The following is a 20,031-nucleotide window of genomic DNA, read 5'->3' as shown; positions in this document are numbered from 1 at the left end:
ATAACTCGTGAACCAATAGATCAGGATGAGGGATGACAAAGTGGTGACGCGCTGCCTGCTTTAAGCTCTGGAAGGGGAATGGGAAAGAAAATGGCTTCAGGAAGGCGCTTCCTATTCTATCATTCATCCCAGTGAGCTGGTACTCAATTTGCCGACCTCAGAGGGATGACAGGCTGAGTCAACCCCCTTGGTGTTAATTCAGCAATCGACCGGGATTCGAACCCAGGATCCTGGGATCCCATGCCTGCACCCTAACCGCTAAGCTAACACCAGGCTCCTTGGTGATGGCTCATTGAAAATGATTATGAGATAAAATGAGATGATCACGAAGAGATTAACAATCTTAGGTACCAGTACCAGGTCAATTAGCTATTTCTTGATTGCTTACTTGTAGGGGCTTGTAGGATGGCATCGAGGTACGCACACTCGCCTTTGAGTTGTCTCGCCTGGGTTTGAATCCAGACCCAGCTACAAACTGTCATCCTGGTGTTGCACAGCCGGCAGGGTGATTCATCAACGTGTGTGCCATCCCTTGGTTGGACGTTAAATTGGACGTTCTGTCTGCCAGCATTAGTTGGTGGAAGTTACACATCCCATGTGTCATTCGCGAAGAGTAGGCGAGTTATCGCCGGCACCCTGAAACAAGTTACAATTCCTACCCTGTCTTACTGCGGAGTGGCGACCAGTCCAGGGTTGTAACCCGAGTCAACAAACTCCTTAGAGCATGGTCCATGATGGTGATGATGGTAAACGTAGGTGCTCTCAGTCATCTCCGATGCACAATAGAGCTCAGCTCACCATGGCACGGTTTGCTTTCAATGCAAAAATTCATGGCATGACCGATAGGTCGGGGCCGATGGAGAGCAGCACCGATTTTTACAGTGATGTTGATTTGAGATTATACATCATGAAGGGTTAACTTTTAACTTTTTGTTCAGTGAAGATGCAGCGCAGAACCACTTAGAATGATTAGCTGACATGAGCAGCATATTATCTGAATGGATGATTCAGACAAAACATTTTAATATAAGTGTGTGTGCGTGTGCGTGTGTGTGTGTGTGTGTGTGTGTGTGTGTGTGTGTGTGTGTGTGTGTGTTCACCCGTGCCAATGCTGAAACGTTCTTTCTGTCCTTCTTCCCTCATGCTGCTTTCATCATTTGGATCTTACAAACATGCATGAACGGAAAAGGTGGTAAGTACCTTTTTTTGTATACAAAGTCATTGCTCATGGAAGAGCTCGAGCACCACGGACCAGTCGTAGTACACAACAAAACAAAATTAACAGTAGAAAGAGAGGGAGAAACACACCAACAGCAGGGAAAAGGGACGAAATAGAGGGAGACTTGGACAAATCATGGGTGTGGGGTAGAAGGAGGGGGAGGAGCGGACCCAGGGGGGTTGACAATATGGATACAGAAGGAAATTCTCGATCGCAGAAGTGGAAGAGAAAACTCGGGAAGAAGCAAAATGGAACAAAATATTTTTTAACGAAGTGGGTGCTGAGGGAAGGATGGACGGGACCCATAATCTGTTATCCCTGGAAGAGGTGGGTTTGAGGAGGGTTAATGCGGCTGGAAAAAAGATCATGGGTATGGATGGGGGATGACTTGAGATAGCTCTCTTGAAGCCCTGGAGGGAAGAATGAGATTGAAATGCTCTTTGGGGAATAAACATCACATGAGTCATCCAAATCTTGGAGAAACCATTTGGGTAGGAGGAAAGCATAATAAGGCAGGAAATAAAAAGATCATATATATATATATATATATATAATTTTTTTTCTTGGTTCTTTATATTTTAGGGAGCGTTTGGGGGTGGGGACAAAGTTGGTTGGCAGGTTGAGGTTTTTTTTTTGAATTGTTACTTTGGAAGTTCCTCTGGATTTAATCAGACTGACTAATTGCCTTCTTTGTGTTGGAATTCTGATGAGACACAAGTGAAGTTGTCAGTACTGCCTTTTTCTTTACATTTCCATTAATTTATTCTTATCACTTGCGAAAATCGAACATGTTTCAAGTTTATTGGTTGGTCGCGTGTGTTATTCTGTCTGTTTGTCTGTCTGTCTGTACGTCAATCACTTACAGATCACAATTTTAATCACCAATCTTCACGAAACTTCACCCAATGGTTGAGTTGGTCATAAAGAAGAAGCCTATGGAATTTGAGGTTAAAAGGTCGAAAGGTCAACAACTTGTGTCAAATGGCAAATTTCAAAATGCTCAATTTTTATCTGATTGATTTGAAATTTGAAAAGGATTTGCATATCACGTCACTGAATTAAACCACCTATTATTTTTGAGGTCACCATAGGCCAAAGGTCAACGACTTAGGTGAAATTTCTAAAATCCTCAATTTTCATCTGATTGACTTGAGCTTTGGAGATAATTTACATATTTGGTCATTTAATTCAACCACCAATTATTTTTGAGGTCAACATAGACCAAAAGGTCAACATAGGCCAAATTTCTAAAATCCTCAATTTTCATCTGATTGACTTGAGCTTTGGAGATAATTTACATATTTGGTCATTTAATTCAACCACCAATTCTTTATGAGGTCAACTTAGGCCAAAAGCCCAACACAGGCCTATTTTCTAAAATTGTCAATTTTCAGCCGATTGACTTGAAATTTTAAGAGGATTTGCATATATGGTCACTGAATTCAACCACCAAGTATTTTTGAGGTCAACATAGGCCAAAAGTTCAACATCGGCCAAATTTCTAAAATCCTCAATTTTCATTCAATTGACTTGAAATTTTAAGAGGACTTGCTTCTCCTATAAATGTTCAACTTGAATGAAACCTTGTCAGAACGGTTTTCATACAATTCTGTTTTGTTAGATTGTAAATATATGGATTATTTCCAGGCAGGAAAGTCTTGATCACAGAAATACCAGAAGGTTTCACACAGCACACATGTGCTTGTGCGTACCACCTCTATATTTTTATACACAGTCTCGCTTATTTTTTGTTGGAGAAGGTATTTTTTTGTTGGGGGTTTGAAATGCTTCAATATATGCAGGTGAGTAGATTGTAAAATGCTGTTCAGGAATGTGTGTATGTGTTCTCTGGAGACTGTCCAGTGTCCATGCACAGCTGACCATCATATTGCTATGGTCTTGTTCTATTCTCCAATCCAGAACATTGGCAAACGTATGTCATGCCAAGACTTCATTGGAAACCTTGAAAGCTTGAATGATGGGAAAGATTTTCCTCGAGACTTATTGAAGGTGAGACTGTAATCCTAACGTCATAGTCATGCACTAACAGGAGGCTACAACAATGATGTGCGCTTGAATATCTTGGTGAATTTTACAGAATGTGTCCACTTACTTCCATAACACCTGCAATTGTTTTCACTAATTTGTGTTTTGAAGAAGTGGGCAAATCAACATGGATGACAGGATCTGAAGGTGGGCTCGCAGCATAATGCGCCATGAGCCCAGATGGCAAAACCAAGCATGTTTGTCTATGCAGCGAGCACCATACAAAGTGCATCAGTTCTGCCAAAGCAGTTTCTTGGCTAGGGTTACAATCTTGGATGGGTCGCCACTCCGATATAGGATACTCAACTTAAGGTGCAGGAGTTTGGAGTTTGTCAGGGTGCTCGTCTACTCAAAACATTAGGATGACAGGTTATAGCTTGGCCGAGTTCCAAACCCAGGCTAGGCAGCTCAGAGGTGAGTGTGCGTACCGCTATGTTAACATGCCAGCGCGACACCAAACATCCCAACCCAGAAACCGCCCAGTATAACCCTTGCCAAGAAACTGCTTCAGCAGCACCGATGCTCTGTAACGGAGTATGGTAGATCAGAATCAGAATATAAATCAAGGACAACCAAACTTAGAGACATCTGAAACATATCATTATTGCTCACAGTCCATATTCCTCTTCACAGGACCAACTGTAGATGATACTTTCAAATGTTTTATTTGTATACCGTACAGAAATTCAGGCTCATGGAGAAGCTCAATGTCCAGTGAAAAAGTGTGTCACAGACTGCCAGAGGGGAAAAGGAAAAGCGAACAATCAAATTGGTTGATCTATAATTGGTTGGCCTGTTTTGGCATTCCCAGCTGGACAACTTTGCCTCCATTTCACGAATTTTGTGATCCCAGGTTAAACCCCATATACTTCAATGATTTCCCCCCTGTATTATCATGTCCTTGAAAACTTGTGTGTACTGTCACTCATTGTCCTGCATGTTGTATCCAAGCCCCGTCTTACATGTTGGGTTATGAGAAAAGTATCAGTGCTGAAAATTCACAGCAGCAAAATGTCAGCCAGCACATTATACAGCTGGAACATCTGTCCTATTCCAAGCCATTTCACTTAATTCAGGAGCGTTCACATTCTCCGTTGCATTTTCAAAGTGCTTTGCATACAAGTGCACATTTGACGTACTTGCATCACCTCGTAACGCATCTTTTCAGATAACCACAACTGACAAGCTCCCGTGTGCACTTTGTGATGCTTGAGGAAGTGTTGTCCATAACTGGGAGAAAGACCCGTCATCTGACTTCACCCATCCCCATTCTTCATGTCTTGGCAACGTCGGCTCCAGATTTAGCAGCTGCCCCCAAACATGACCACCTTGATATGCAGCCCATACAATGCGTTGGTTGAGTGCTACTTCTGATGGTGGCAGTCCTTCCATGGATAGCTCTTTCTTTGTAAAAAAAAAAAAAGAAGGTACTTCAACACCATATGTACCGACATGCATGTGCTTTTCTATCATACAGAACAATTATTAACCTTTCAAGTGACTTCAGCAAATATCAGATGGATGATCAGGCATCGCCCCCATTTATTCAAAGGACGATGTTACATCTGGGAAGCTGTTCCAGGTATCCCATGCACCTAACGGTCTGTGTCCAGGAAAAGCCGAGACTCTACCGCAGCCAGTAAAGGCATGAGATAATGCAAGGGTCTTTTTTTATGATGACACCAATAGCCAGAAATATTGCATGAGCTGCAATTTATCTCTGATTTTTTCCCCATGCCAAACTCCAGCCATACTTCGTCAATGTCCAGTATGCGTACTACTGAAATTGCAAGTATAACTACATCTATATCAACTGTGTGGATCAGGATTTTGCTATGGCCTCTACTTGCAGCATCAGCCACATGGACAAACAAGCTCATGTCCACTTCTTCGTGTGGGCACGATTGGGGCAAGTGAAGTCACATCTTCACGTGACAGTGACACAACGACCTGATCACCAGCAGTTGGTACAATCTCTTTGCTGTGGTCAGTATTACAGCCAACACAACACTGCAACAGATAAGAAAACAACTCTCACTTGTTGTCATCAACCCTCAGGAAGGCTTTGCCAGTTCTTTGGGACTGCAGCAGATGGCACAACACATCGGCATTTGCCTTTTTCACATTTCTCTCTGGTTCCAGACTTAAGGCTATCTGTCACGTAGGACTCCTGCACGATGCACTCCAATGCGTTTCAGCATCTGCACAACTGCATCTCCATCCAGAAGAATTGCTGTTACATCTGGGTGTTCAGTAAATGGTACAACAACTATATTGAAGCATTCAAGAAGTTCTGATTTCGTAGGGGAATGTAATTTACTACTGTTCGATATTGAAGGTGGGCATGTCTGGTTTTCATGCTTGGTGAATTTGGTAAAATCACCCCCCTGTGTTTGGCAGCCAACGTACAGCTTTGAAAACAGCGCACAATTAAATTTTGCTTCAGTCAGTTGGCTTTTGTTCTTTAGGGTGACGGATGTATTGTGGGAATGAAGCAATGGCAATTTGTTCTTGATTATCGTAGCATAGAGGGGTTTCTTCCTTTTGGCTGGCCTGTCCTTGACAAATGTCTCATACTGTTCTTCACCGATATGTTTGATTCCCTCTACTGTCTTCAGAATCGATGGATCAGTCATTTATTTGTGTTGAGGAAAATCAGATCGTCACTTTCTTCTCGGAAGGGATTTTTTTTTTTTTTTTGTATACAAGATCGAGGCTCGTGTAAGAGCTAAGAGTTCTTCTATTGTTGGCACTAATCCAGTCACCTGTTCAGTAAAAGTCTTCTAGATTCCACTTCACTATTCATGGTGGCGTGTATCATCAGTTTCCTCAGACATGTAGGATTCTTTAAATTCACTAATTACTCTGGTGAGCTCTGGACCCGAGAGCATCCATCTTCCAAGAGCGTTTGGATTTTCAGCCAATCTGACCGTATCCACATCCCTTTGACGTAGTTATTGTTTTGCTCATGAGCATGGCCAATAGCAATAGTGAAACCTATTCGACCAATTTTTTTAATGGTGAACTTGCCAGCCTTGAACTCTCTAGTGATATCAGGTTGGTTTTCTTCCAATCCCTTCATATCTCGGATGTGGATAGGTAAGTACTGTATGTAGCACTATGTAGCACAACCTATGTAGCACACCAACTCTCTACTGGCAGTTTGCCCCACTCTTCTTATGCAAACTGCTCCAGTTCTCCCAGATTTGAAGGGTACCTTCTCCCAAGTGGTCTAACGCACACAACCAAGGCTCCAACTGTGTCAGTGAGTCAATATACAAAGCAAAGTCCAACATTCATAGAGACCGAACAAACGTAAAGATGAGTAGTTTAAACTCCAGCGTCAGACGCCAGTATTATACTGAGGGCAGTTCTCCTTTCTGTCAGGACACCAGGTTTCAAAGTCCACTGGGGGCATCAGTCGTTTCTAAGTTGGTATCATAAGCAAGTCTCAGCAATTTATATGCAGCAATTTATAATCGAGGATATTTTCCTCTGCAATTTTATTCACGCTTCCACGTAACCTCATGAGCATGTCTCGTGCAGGTCATATGAGTGGCATCATATGAGGAAAATCATATATGGTCATAATCTATATAAATCATAAATAAATATCTTATAAATAAATCTCTATATCATATATAAATATCATATATAAATATCATAAATGTCAAATATCATACATAAATCATCATATAAATCATATATGGCCATAAGGTCATATGAGGAAAGCATCTGCAGTGACACTTTTCGAAACATTTTTATGAACCAAAGCATATGTCCCTCCACAGCCATCCAGCCAGTCCCCTAATTTGTAGGAGGCTACCTTCTCAATATGCAGCCCTCCGAGCATGACAACAAAGTGGCCTTCACCACACTGATCGAGCTATTTCCATTGCACTTGTTTTGCAATGGTATAGAGAGGCAAATGAAATGTAACAAGAGGGAGAATTACTTTGCAATACACGTCCACTACCGATGTGATATTTTCTAAATCCAAAAAGGGTATAACTCTGGGCAAAATTGACGAAATGCCCTGAAACTCGAACTTGTTCTGTAATTTACAGTTGTGGCCAAAAATATTGGCACCCTGGCACTTTTTTCAAATAACTCACAATTTCTCTAAAATGAAGTTGAAATTGACGAAAGTATTTGGTCTCCACAATTCTTTATTTCACTGTTAATATTACAAAACCTTTGTTTTTGATTCAGAACTTAATATATCCTTTTAAATCAGAAAATATAAACAAATAGCAGTGACAAAATTATTGACACCCTCGACTTAATATTTGGGAGCATGGCCTTTGGACAAAATAACTACAGTCAAGTGCTTCCTATAGCCATGAATGAGCTTCCTACACCTCTCTACTGGCAGTGTGGCCCACTCTTCTTATGCAAACTGCTCCAGTTCTCCCAGATTTGAAGGGTACCTTCTCCCAAGTGCTGTTTTCAGATCTCCACACGGGTGCTCAATTGGATTTAGATCTGGACTCATTGCTGGCCACTTCAGAACAGTTTAGCATTTTGTCTTGAAGCATTCCTGTGTGCTTTTTGAAGTGTGTTTGGGGTCATTGTCCTGCTCCAAGACCCATGACCTTCGATGGAGACCCAGCTTTCTGACACTGGGTTGAACATTGCGCTCCAAAAGGCCTTGGTAATCTCCTGATTTCATGATGCAATGCACACATTCAATCCATCCAGTGCCAGAGGCAGCACAGCAACCCCAAAACCTCACTGAACCTCCTCCATGTTTGACTGTAGGGAAGGTGTTCTTTTCTTTGAAGGCTTCATTTTGTTTTCTGTAAACATAGAGATGATGTGCTTCACCAAAAAGCTCGAATTTGGTCTCATCTGTCCACAGGACATTCTCCCAGAAGTATTTTGGCTTGTTCAGGTGTGTTTTGCAAAACTCCATTCGGGCTTTCTTATGTCTCTCTCTCTCAGCAGTGGAGTCCTCCTGGGTCTCCTACCATAGAGCCCCCTTTCATTGGGTTGGTGAGAGATGGTGCAAGTTGAAACTTGTACCTTGTGTCTGAAGGTCAGCTTGAATCTGTTTGGCAGTTGATCGAGGTGCTTTCTCCACCATTCGAACAATCCTTCGCTGCAATCCAAGATCAAGTTTTCTCTTGCGGCCACGTCTACGGAGGTTGGCTGCAGTGCCATGGGGCTTAAACTTCATGATAACATTGCGTACGGTGAACACAGGAACATCAAGGTCTCTGGAGAAGGACTTGTAGCCTTGAGATTGTCCATGCTTTGCTACAGTCTTGTGTCTGACCTCCACAGACAATTCTCGGGTTTTCTTTCTTTTCTCCATGTAGTGTAGGAGCATCTGGAATCCCATGGGCATTTAATGGTTAAAGTAAACCACCTATCTAATTATCTTTATTAGACCCCAACCAACCACAAAATACTTGGTGGCCATCTCAAATATGTGTAGAACACCATTTTATGACGTCATCAAGATGGCCACCATGAAAACGATGCTTGAAATCAGATTTTCAGTCATAACTTTGAAACTACTCAACCAAATTTAATGATGTTGGGCTCAAAATGCTCAGAATGATGCTGCAGAGATAGCTATACTGTTTTCACATAATACTCTACCAACAAAAAATAAAATTTGTGTCAAAAATTAGTAATTTTTGTATTTTTTGTATGTATTAAAATATAGTACTATACTGGAAAGATAACATGAAATGATTTTGTTTTTATAACTGAAATTTATTGACAAAATATATTTTTAATGCAACTACATAAGAACAGCTCTTGGCACAAGTACGATACAAGAAAATATAGTAGGTAATGTGTACCGAGTATTCCCTATTGGAGGTGGGAGAAAGGGGTTCATAAACGTCGGGAGATGGAGCTTGACGTCCCACTCCCTCCATGCATTATACTAATATATTTGTCCAATCAATTGAGACATATACATATAGATGTATGAACATTTAATAAACTGATATACTCTAAAACATTGCATTTCCCAAGTCAAGCTTAGCCTTCAGTCTGGACTGTAACAAGAACGTAAGAATGACTGTAACAATAACTTAAGAACAAAGTGGTAAACATAGGTATACTGAATAATTTAAAAGTAATATAATAACAACTGATGAAAAAAAACAATACTCAAACAAACAGAATAATAACATAATATACATATACATTGTGTTAAAAAAATATATCCATAATATTTGGACTATAAACCAAATACATACCCAAAAGAAATACATAATAAATTCAGTAAAAATAAGATATAGTGTACATTATGACAAGGTGGAATGACCAGATAAAACGTGACGTCAAATAAAATATATATTTTTAACCTAAGAAACAAAAGGTTCAAGTACAGCACTTTGATTAGAGTATCAATATTTGGTGATAACACAAAACTAGACACAAGTTGTTTTTGTATGACTTGGAAATTGACTTGTATTCCAATAATGACAAGAAATTATGTTACATTTAATTTAATCAGTGGCATTATATAGAAAACCAACACTCAGTCATTAGTGTGGCAAAATAATTTAATAATAATCACCAATAATGTTTCATAGATATAGGATTCATTTTTAGACTTTTATAGATATTAATAGTTATGGTCATCCAACAGCTAAACCCATGGTAATACTGGAACTGATAAGCATAACAGAATGTGGGGGGTGAACTAATAACTCAGAAACATGTTAGATCAGTTCATCCTCAGTGTCTTCATCATCCTCAGTGTATCCACTTCCATATTTTCACAATCATCAACACAATTACAAAGTTCAGTGCATTTTAGTCCTGCATTTCTGCACTTGCAATGCCTTGTAGCACCACACTTAGTAGTAGCACAGCCACACTTTATCAAGTGAATTACTGACTCAGGTGCTGGGAGTTGTGTAGATGTTATTTCCACCCAGTGCCCATTGACCATATCCCAACCATAATCCTGAGGTGATGGAATGTTGGCATGGACATTTTTGTCATTGTTCCAGATCATTGCTTGGTAATGTGCTCTCAAGATTGAATGTTTCAGTGCATCTTTTGTTGGTGGCAGTTTTTCAGACTGGGCTTGTTTCTTCTTGAATAACCACCACCTCAAGTCTTTCACCTCATCTATGTGTTTGAGGAAGAAACAACTGGCATGCATACTGCTCCAGTGCCTTCATAGTGTCCTCTGTTGGTTTGAGAGTCTTGCCTGAATTGCTAAAGGCTGAAATGGTTTCTTCACTGGAGTTCTGAAATACCTTCCAGCATGTTAGCTTTCTCTTGCCTGCAAAGCTACCAGTGATGTCAGCTCCTGTAAAGGAGTGGAATCCAGGAAGGACAGCAACTTTGTTACTACCTGGAGCATCACATATTGGCCCTAGAGGAATTGATCTGTGCTTGTCTTTAGCTCCTGTTATGAATGATGAATCTTTACATAATTCTGGGTAACGTCTGAGAGCAACGATAAGAACATCAGTGTCCGGTGAATGAATGTCTATCCTAGTAGCTCCACGAGCTGATGCATCAAGGACGTGCAGCAGTAACTTTGTGTCAGCCTCTTCCTGTTCACTTGCCAGGTAGCTCATGTCCCTGTGTGTTGCTTCACATTTGTCTCCCCAGGCCACAACAAGCTTCATTCCATTTTTGGTGCCTTGCTGAAGAGATTTTTGTGCCAGGTAGTTTGAGAGCTCCATATTTGTGTTTGTATGAGAGAGTAGTTTCTTTAGGGGCACTTGTGCAATGTTTGTATTGTCCATTATGTGGTGAGCAACTGGTTGAGTGCCACCTTGCCTTCTTTCTCGCTCAGTTGTTTTCAATGACTGGGAGACATCATACAGTCACGTGAAAAAGTAAGTACACCTCATGTAAAATTTTGACTTTTTCAACATATTTCAACATACAGCTATTTGATCTTCATTTCAACAATATTGATAGATAAAGGTGATATAATATAACAAATATCATGAAACATTTACATTTTGTAGTCCATTGTATAATTTAAATAAACATAAATGCAAATTTCGCATGTGGAAAAAGTAAGTACACCCCAACATTTATCACTACTTCAAATACCTAAAATTAGAATCAGGTGCACCAGCTCAGGTGCAAATGATTAGAACATCGTTAGAGAGGATCTTGGAGGAACCTGTCTTATTTAAACCTCAGACATTTAGTTTGGTTTGCTCTTTGTTGTTGAAATGTGCGGCGTCACCATGCCTAGATCAAAAGAGCTCTCTGAGGCCATCAGAAAGAAGGTTATAGATGCCTACGAGTCTGGGAAGGAATTTAAAAAGATCTCCAAACAATTTGAAATCAATCATTCGACTGTCCGGAAGATCATCTACAAGTGGAGAAGATTCCAAACAACTGCCAACTTGTTCAGGCCAGGCCGCCCCAGCAAGTTCAGCCTGAGAGCAGACCGCAAGATGCTGAAAGAAGTCTCTAAGAACCCCAGAATGTCATCACGGGACATACAGGTAGCTCTTGCCACTGTTGATGTCAAAGTGCACGAGTCTACCATTAGAAAGAGGCTGCACAAATTTTATCTACATGGGAGGTGTGCCAGGAGGAAACCTTTGCTGTCCAGAAAGAACATCAGGGCAAGACTAAAGTTTGCCAATGAACACCTGGGCAAAGACCAGCACTTCTGGAACAATGTGCTCTGGACAGATGAGTCAAAGGTAGAGCTATTTGGCCACAGTACCAGAAGACATGTTTGGCGAAAACCAAAGACAGCATTTGACCACAAGAACCTGATACCAACTGTGGTGGAAATATTATGGTTTGGGGCAGCTTTGCTGCATCAGGGCCTGGGCAGCTCACCATCATAGAATCCACTATGAATTCTTCATTGTACCAGAGGGTGCTTGAGGATAATATGAGGCCATCTGTCACAAAGTTGAAGCTCAACCGAAGGTGGACCTTGCAACATGACAATGACCCTAAACATACCAGTAAATCCACCAAGGAATGGCTGAAAAGAAAGAAATGGAGGGTTCTGGAATGGCCAAGTCAAAGCCCGGATCTAAATCCCATCGAGATGTTGTGGGGGGGTTTGAAACGAGCTGTGCATGCAAGAAACCCCTCAAACATCGCACAGCTGAAATAATTCTGCATGGAGGAGTGGGAAAAAATTTGTCCCAGTCGATGTCAGAGACTGTTAGACAGTTCTAAGAAACGCCTACTTGAGGTTGTTTCTGCAAAAGGGGGCAATACCACGTATTAGAGCCAAGGCTGTACTTACTTTTTCCACATGCGAAATTTCCATTTATGTTTATTTAAATTATACAATGAACTACAAAATGTTAAAGTTTCATGATATTTGTTACATTATATCACCTTTATCTATCAATATCGTTGAAATGAAGATCAAAATGCTGTATGTTGAAATATGTTGAAAAAGTTCAAACTTTACATGGGGTGTACTTACTTTTTCACATGACTGTATCTGTCAAATACCAGATGCACTTCATCATATTTCTGTTGGTTGAACTTGTTAAAGACAGGTGTTGTGAAGTAAAGTCCAAGATCTGAACACAGCTTTATCCTTTCCGGCTTCGGCATTGATTGAACTTCTGCCATGGCATCTATAAGGGCAACCTTCATTTCTGTGATTGGGTGCTCAGCTACTTCATCATTTACCTCTGGTGAGGCTTTGGGGGCATCTTCAACGATTTTCATAAGGTTGCTCTTCGCTGAGCAGTGTAGCATTGTGCCATCTGCAGCAAACAGAGCCCTTGGCAGAACTGAAAATTCATGTTTCCCAATTTCATCTTTCAAGTTTATGTCAGACCTCGACTTTGACACAACTAGCATGCGGGAAAAGAGTGATCGGTCTTCCTGAAGTTCAACTATTTTCTGTCCTGCTTTGACTGCTACTTTTTTCCCCAGTGTATTTCCATGTTTGTAGCTTTCTCTTCTTCATCGAATCCTAGAGATTTACTTCACCAGTTGTGATTCTCTTTGACACAAATTCATCAAACAGATCCTGGCCAATTTCATTCCTGTTGCAGAGATCATTCTTGATATTCTCTGGCAAGACTGCTTTTGCAAAGTTAAATAGATCATCACAGTCTTCAGTGAATGGATTTGTAAAACCCCTCAGAGTTTGGACAAGATTTTCCCACATTTTTTATATTTGTAATATGTTTAGGTAGTGTGATCAATCATCCGGTGTTGTGTGAGAAGTGTTATGATTTATGGGAGCAAGACATGGGTAATGAACGTAGAGCAGCAACGAAGGCTGGAAAGGGTGGAAATGCGAATGGTTCGATGGATGTGCGGAGTATCGTTGAGAGAGAGGAAGACAAATGATGAATTGCAAAAGATGATGGGAATAGAGCCTGTGATTGATGCTGTGAAGAGGAACAGGTTGAGATGGTTTGGTCATGTGTTGAGGAAGGATGAAAGTGACTGGTTGAGAAGAGTGATGGAAATGAATGTAGAAGGAAGTAGAGGACGGGGAAGACCGAGAAAGACTTGGCTAAAGATGGTGGAAGAAGAAATGCGGGCAAGGGGGTTAACAAGGGGAGATGCAGAAAATAGGGCAAAATGGAGAAGATTGTCATGGGGACCGCAAGGCTAACCCCCGCTCTAGCAGGGAAATGGCCTTAAAATGCATGTTGTTGTTGTGTTGTTGTTGTTGTTTAGGTAGTGTGATGTACAGAAAATAGTATAAACAGTTCATTAGCTTCATTCTGAACATTTTGAGCCCAACATCTTTAAATTTGATTGAGTAGTTCAAAATTATGATTTTAAGCATCGTTTTATGGTGGCCATCTTGATGACGTCATAAAATTGTGTTCTACACGTTTTTGAGATGGCCACCAAGTATTTTTTAGTTGTTTGGGGTCTAATAAAGATAATTAGATAGGTGGTTTGCTTTAATCATTAAATGCCCACGGGACTTTTTAAACTACCATATACTACCTGACTAATGCTCATTGCGGTACACACAGTGACACAAAACAGCAGAATGACTCCTTTTCTCTATTCGAACTGGTTGAACGAGTGATTTTTATATTGCAGGCACCTGCAAATCACCAAAGGTGAGTTCAATTTCAAAGTAAAGGAGAATCATCTGCTTGAAATCTATTTATTTCTAACAACTTCTAAAAGGTGCCAATAATATTGTCCGGGCCATTTTTGGATTTCTGTGTGGAATAAGCTAAGATTTAGTATTTTTTTCAGGTTTCTTTGTTTTGTTCCACTGCAAACCAAAGAAATGCATGTGGATACCAAAAGATTTTTTAATTTCAACAATTTTCTGGAAGAAATGGTGCATTTTTTGAAAAAGGTGCAAGGGTGCCAATATTTTTGGCCACGGCTGTATAATAATAAAGCCATGCACCAAGTTTGAGTTGAATATGTTAAAGGGTATGGTAAGTAAAATCTGAAAAACCACAGGTGGGACAGACAGATGGACGGACGGACAGACAGATGAGCAAACCTATGCAGTAGTTCCCTCTCGTGGGTAGTGGACTAATAACTGGCACCTGGCCAGGGTAAAGAAGTTGAACAGACATCTTCCTTGATGACAACCATGGAGAGTTAATGCGCATGATCTTTGAACAAAGGGACAAGGGAGTAATTAAGTGAAACAGATAATGAAGTCTGCGATTGAAGACTTGCATTATATACTGCCAAAGATATGTCCTCATCCCGTTGAAGTTTGTCACCCATTAATATTACAATTACCTTGTCTAGCCATTTGCATTCATCTTGAATGACATTTTGCAAATGTTGCCATTTCCAGCTATAGTCCTTGAGCCAGACCAAAAGTAATGCTCCGGCGGGGGGAGTAATTCTCATTATGATTTTCCATTAGACCAATGTCTCAAGTGTCAGAAAAGGTGTGATGGACATCTGAGAACGGTAGCTTAGTGCCCGGATGGACGCCATCTTTGAAACCACCCAGCTCGAAAATGCCCATTTGGTGGGGTACATTGTTGCACGTGTATCTGGACTTCTATACTAGCTATCGATGTGCGGTTGACGACTAAATATACGTCCGATGTGTACCGTCTAAATAAAAAATAATATGAAGCATTTTGTTTTAGATTAATTATTATAAAAATCAATTATCGAAAAAAAATCATATATTTTTCAATATTTTATTATTAGACTTGTACTTTTTTTAGTGAAACAACACTGGTATGATTTTCCAAATTATGCATTGTGCTACACCGTTTATCTGTCTATAAAAATAACTCAAAAACTAAAACATATCATCCACCACGAGTTTACAACAAATAAATGTAAAGAGGCATAAAATGACTTAGGCCGCCGCTGGCATTATCTATTCTGACGATAACGCAAGTTAGGAATGTCGTACGGAGAGGATTTTAACACCATACGATATCTAATAAGCAGGCGGAAATTGTTACATAGGAAATCTGCACTTTGGTGGCCATATTGGATTTCAAAATGGCCGCCAATTATATTAATTATTCATTACTAGAGTTTGGAAAGACGTATGGAGCTGATTTTAACACCATACGATGTATATTCCTAATAAGCAAGCGGAGGTATCATTGAACATGTCATGTTTTAGTCAAATAACACCGGTATGATCTTCCAAATTATACATTTTGCTAAACCGTTTATCTGTCTATAAAGATTTTCAGGCAATTTGGCCTGCATTATAATAGAGAACAACATATGCTATACAATATACAGTGCACACAAAGTTAATCATCAGAGTCGCCATCAGAGTCATTGGCATCCTGAGCCACGATAGCATCATCCTGCACCATGTTGGAGCATCCCTGCAGCTTACACACAACAGTGCACTTCAACCCATTCAGTATGCAGGAGCAATCTGACGGTCGACACGTCCTTCTGCATGTGCATGAGATGAGATTCAAGACGACATCTGGAGCTGGTAGACCCGCCATCCATCGGATTGTGAGCGAACCGCCATCATCGAGTTCCCAACCATGTCCTGCTGATGGTGTTGGGACGTCTGGTAGGTTTTCAAGGCTGCGTCGCCAGATAGCCGCCTGATAGTTGGCCCTAAGCGTATGCTGCATCAAGGAGTCTTCACAAGGCGGCAATTGTCCAGATTCGATCTGGCCCTTCTTTGCACAGAACATGTGATAACGGAGCGAATTAACACCGACGATCTTCGTGTTCTTGGCGTACAGCTGACACGTGAAGGCCTGAATGCTATTGAAGACGTCTGTTGGTACATTCCACGAAGATCCCAGATCTGTGAATGCTTGAAGATACAGCTCATTCGCTTGCACAAGCTTCAAAGCCTTTATCTTTCCTTGGCTAGCCAGAGCACTCACAGTGTCACACCCGCTCCATGCATGAAGCCCTGGCAATGCACTGCAAACTCCAGACCCCAATACCGCAGCCAACTTTCCAACGTCGATCATTCTGACTCGAACCTTTGTTCCTCGTCTGATGAAGAGCTGACTATCGATGGTTCTGCTGAGATGAAGACTGATGATCAGAACGTCGGTGTCATCTGCCACTAAGATGATCGTCTTGTAGTGGGTAGCGGCGTGCTTTGCGTGGAGAAACATACGCGTGTCTGCTTCCTCGTGGCTACATTCGAGTGCTTGCACCAACTTCCACCTATCGCGGGTCAGTACCAGACATTTTTCACCACAGGTGACATACAGTGTTCTGTTGCCTAGCTTTTCGCGATTTGTTTCATGTTTCCACGACTCCGCCAGAAACACAACCAGTTTCTCCTTTGTCTGGCTGCAAGCAAGGAGACGCCGCCAGTTCATGATTTTGTGTGCGGGTCTGATCTCGCTGAAACTGATGCCTTCATTTGAACCGCGGTTCACACGCTCAGCTGCTTTGATGGATTCTTCTGTGTATGTGTCAAAGACAACATCGATGCGCTCACTGCCTTGACCAGCGTGAAGCGCTGCAGCAAGGATGCGGTCAGATAGTTCTTCGAACGTGTCGTTCTCGCCATGCATCCTTTGTATGAGAGCCATCGCATCAATTATTGTTGCACTTCGCTTGTCAACGTTCTCGGCTGGTTCCACAAGACCTTCCATGTGTTTCGCAAGTGCAGCTTTGTTCGTTTTTTTCATTGACCCATCAACGTTTGCCAAAGACCATGGTAACGGCCCTAGTGGGTGACAAAGGACAAGTTGCATGTCGAGGTTCCTTGTCTTGGCGATGAGTATCATGGTGGCAAACAGTTGTCTGTCAGCTCTCAGGACGATCTCCTTGTTTGTGCCCTTCACAACTTTCTGCTTGATCTTACCAAAGGTCTTCAAGTTTAGCTTGTTCAATGTGTCATGAAAGCCTGTTCCCTCTTCAAGACGTTTCTGGAAGCTTTGATACGCCGCTTCCCCCTTTTGCAGGGTGTTGAGTAGGTCATTAGAAACGTCCTCCCTCGCAGCCGCTCCGGTAGATATACTGAGAAGACATGACGGATCATCGGCGAATGGATTGGTCCAGTCATTTTCCAGTAGATCACAGATAGCTGTGACGCCAGACTCATCACGTTTGATGCGAGAAGTAGACAAGTCAGGGTGCTTGGCGTGAGATGTGTCGCTGCCATTCACAAGGATAGTTTCTCGTAGTTGCCTCAGTGCAGTAGCCCGATTTTCTGCAGTTAGATAGTATCGTGACACAGCCCCTTGTCGAAGACTAAAACCTCGTGTTCCTCCAGCTGTTTGCGTATCTTTGTTTACTGTTTCTTCTGTTGTCTGATCAACAGCGATTCTGGCAAATGGATTCCCTGGTCTAAGCTGTACGGAGAAGTAGCCTTGATTGAAATGCCTGTACAACTCGGGGCATGTTTCGTGGAGTTGCGTCATCTGTGCATAGTACACTGGTAGATATCTAGCATAGTTCACCTTGTTCATTGCGAAACACCAAGGGATCACTCTTCTGACACAAGCCAAGTGAAGCATCCAGTCGCCTTCTCTATCCGCACGAATCAACCCCAGCAGGGTCTCTACCATATCAATATACATCATCCAGAAGCGAGCCAGGTCTCCATGTTTGGTTCGCAGAAAATGTAGGTATTTCGCGAACATGTCAAAGCTCTGTACACATGAATCATCATCGAGAGCAGCAGCGAGAGTCTCGTGGCAAACAACCTCCTTGATGCTGCGAATTTTGAGGTCAGTGCTTCGAATCTGGGGTTCCTTGTCAGGATGATTGCTTTCTATCCACACCTGGAAGCCCTTCCAAATGATGCGCATTAGTGCCTCGTACATCAACTTGTGGAGTCGCACAGCACGGTTGTATTGCTTGCCTTCCAGAACCCTGTTGATGGAACCTTCAGCGATTACTCCTGACTCAACAGCTACATCCCGAAGGCCTGCATCTCCAAACATTTTCCCAATGCTCGACATGAAGTTACAGATGGTATGGAAGTTCCCCATCATGAGCACGATTCTTCCATATCGATCGACATCTTTCCATGCTATTTCGGTCGCCTTAGCAAATAGTGCCTGGTCTAGCACCACCGGTATACGCTCAAGCTGAAGTGATGACATGATGTTCAGAGCTTCTCTGAGGATTTCTTGCACTGTTGCCATATCTGTGGCAGGCGCGTTTATAGTCGGCAGGTAGCCAACTACATCTTCCGTCACCTGAACACGATCTCTAGTCATGATGTTGAAACCAGTCCACGAACTGATTGTCTGGTCGCATGGTTTCAGCATGCGAGTCATAATCCATACGTGATTTCGGCGCTGCGCAAGGGATGTTGCGCCTGCAAGAGTGTCAGAAAGATCTGCAGGCTTGATTGCAGGTGGGCCCTCTCGTTTCCCACCGCTGTATATTGGAACTAAATCGCTGGATGACGGGATAGATCGCTTCTTATCTGCTTTGGATACTGCCGATGGAGGTTGGGGCGGCAAACACGACTGCGACTTCGGTTGGACGATGATACCGTTGATGCGATGCGATGTTCCGCCACCACTCAGCGATTCCTCTAGCCTGTCGATGTTATCGAATGCTAATACAGTCGGGACCGAAGGGTGCACATGTGACGGAAGTGGTACTGTATCTTTCTCCACACTTGCTAATTTGTCTATGCATAGCGCTGTCTCGATTTCTTCCAGAACTGTGTACGAACATCCGTGCCCGAGTCGATTCAATATTCTGATGACCTCTGTATTACCGGTGAGCGTTTTCATGACCCACGGAAGTAGGACATGCTTCGATGTTCTGATGGTACCCCGGTGTACAGCATTGATGATATCTTGAGCCATCGACCATACCAGTGTGTCGACACGCGCAGAGCTACCCCCACTCCCGCAAATCAAAGTATGCAGAAATACACGAAGAGAATCTGGTATCTTCACGTAATCTGAAGTGAGTTCTGCTGGCTGAGGCGGCCAACGTTCATTGTAATGAGCATCTTTGATCTGGTGTCGCAGTGAAGTAGCTGCACGCACAATGTTACTTTCACCGTCCGTTCGTTCAAATGCTTTCACTTCTGCTTTCAGGTTTACGCACTCTGCAGCAATCTCTCGCTTTGTCAGATTATCGGGCATCAAGTATACACGGTGTTTCACATTGAAGAAGATGAGCGATTCTCCAAACTCTCTTTGTAATGTGCGCTGCAGATTCTTCTTGATGGAGTCACGAACATCAACTGAAAATGTATCTGAAGACAGGATATCTGTTGCAACATCAACTATTGGAACAATCCTCGGGTTCAAGAACAAGTCAGTGCGAATGAAATTGAATATACATCGTATCATTTCTTTTTTCTCGATATTATCTTCAATGTCAGTTTCAACTTGAGGTTTTTGGGGCCGTGTGTAGTTTCTATAGCAGGAGAAGTGGTAGTGAGCCTCAGC

The 20,031-nt window shown here is 42.0% G+C and overlaps 1 protein-coding gene across 6 annotated transcripts in view; it reads left to right on the top strand.

Moving 5' to 3' along the window:
• Positions 1–20,031, top strand: part of LOC137432685 (PH and SEC7 domain-containing protein 1) — a 165,501-nt gene that overhangs the window by 106,946 nt on the left and 38,524 nt on the right. For 4 of the 6 annotated variants that reach the window (XM_078783468.1, XM_078783471.1, XM_078783472.1 and 1 more), the window contains one exon: positions 3,140–3,229. In XM_078783468.1, coding sequence (XP_078639594.1) covers positions 3,140–3,229 — 90 coding nt within the window. Of the gene's footprint in view, positions 1–1,129; positions 1,193–3,139; positions 3,230–20,031 lie in introns of those variants that run through there. The other 2 variants (XM_068124794.2, XM_068124793.2) reach the window with 2 other exon arrangements.

Source organism: Myxine glutinosa, chromosome 8 (assembly GCF_964187855.1).
Source record: "Myxine glutinosa chromosome 8, kmMyxGlut1.1, whole genome shotgun sequence".
Classification (NCBI taxonomy): domain Eukaryota; kingdom Metazoa; phylum Chordata; class Myxini; order Myxiniformes; family Myxinidae; genus Myxine; species Myxine glutinosa.
The sequence above is the reverse complement of the archived record's forward strand: the minus strand, read 5'-3'. Positions and strand labels throughout refer to the sequence as shown.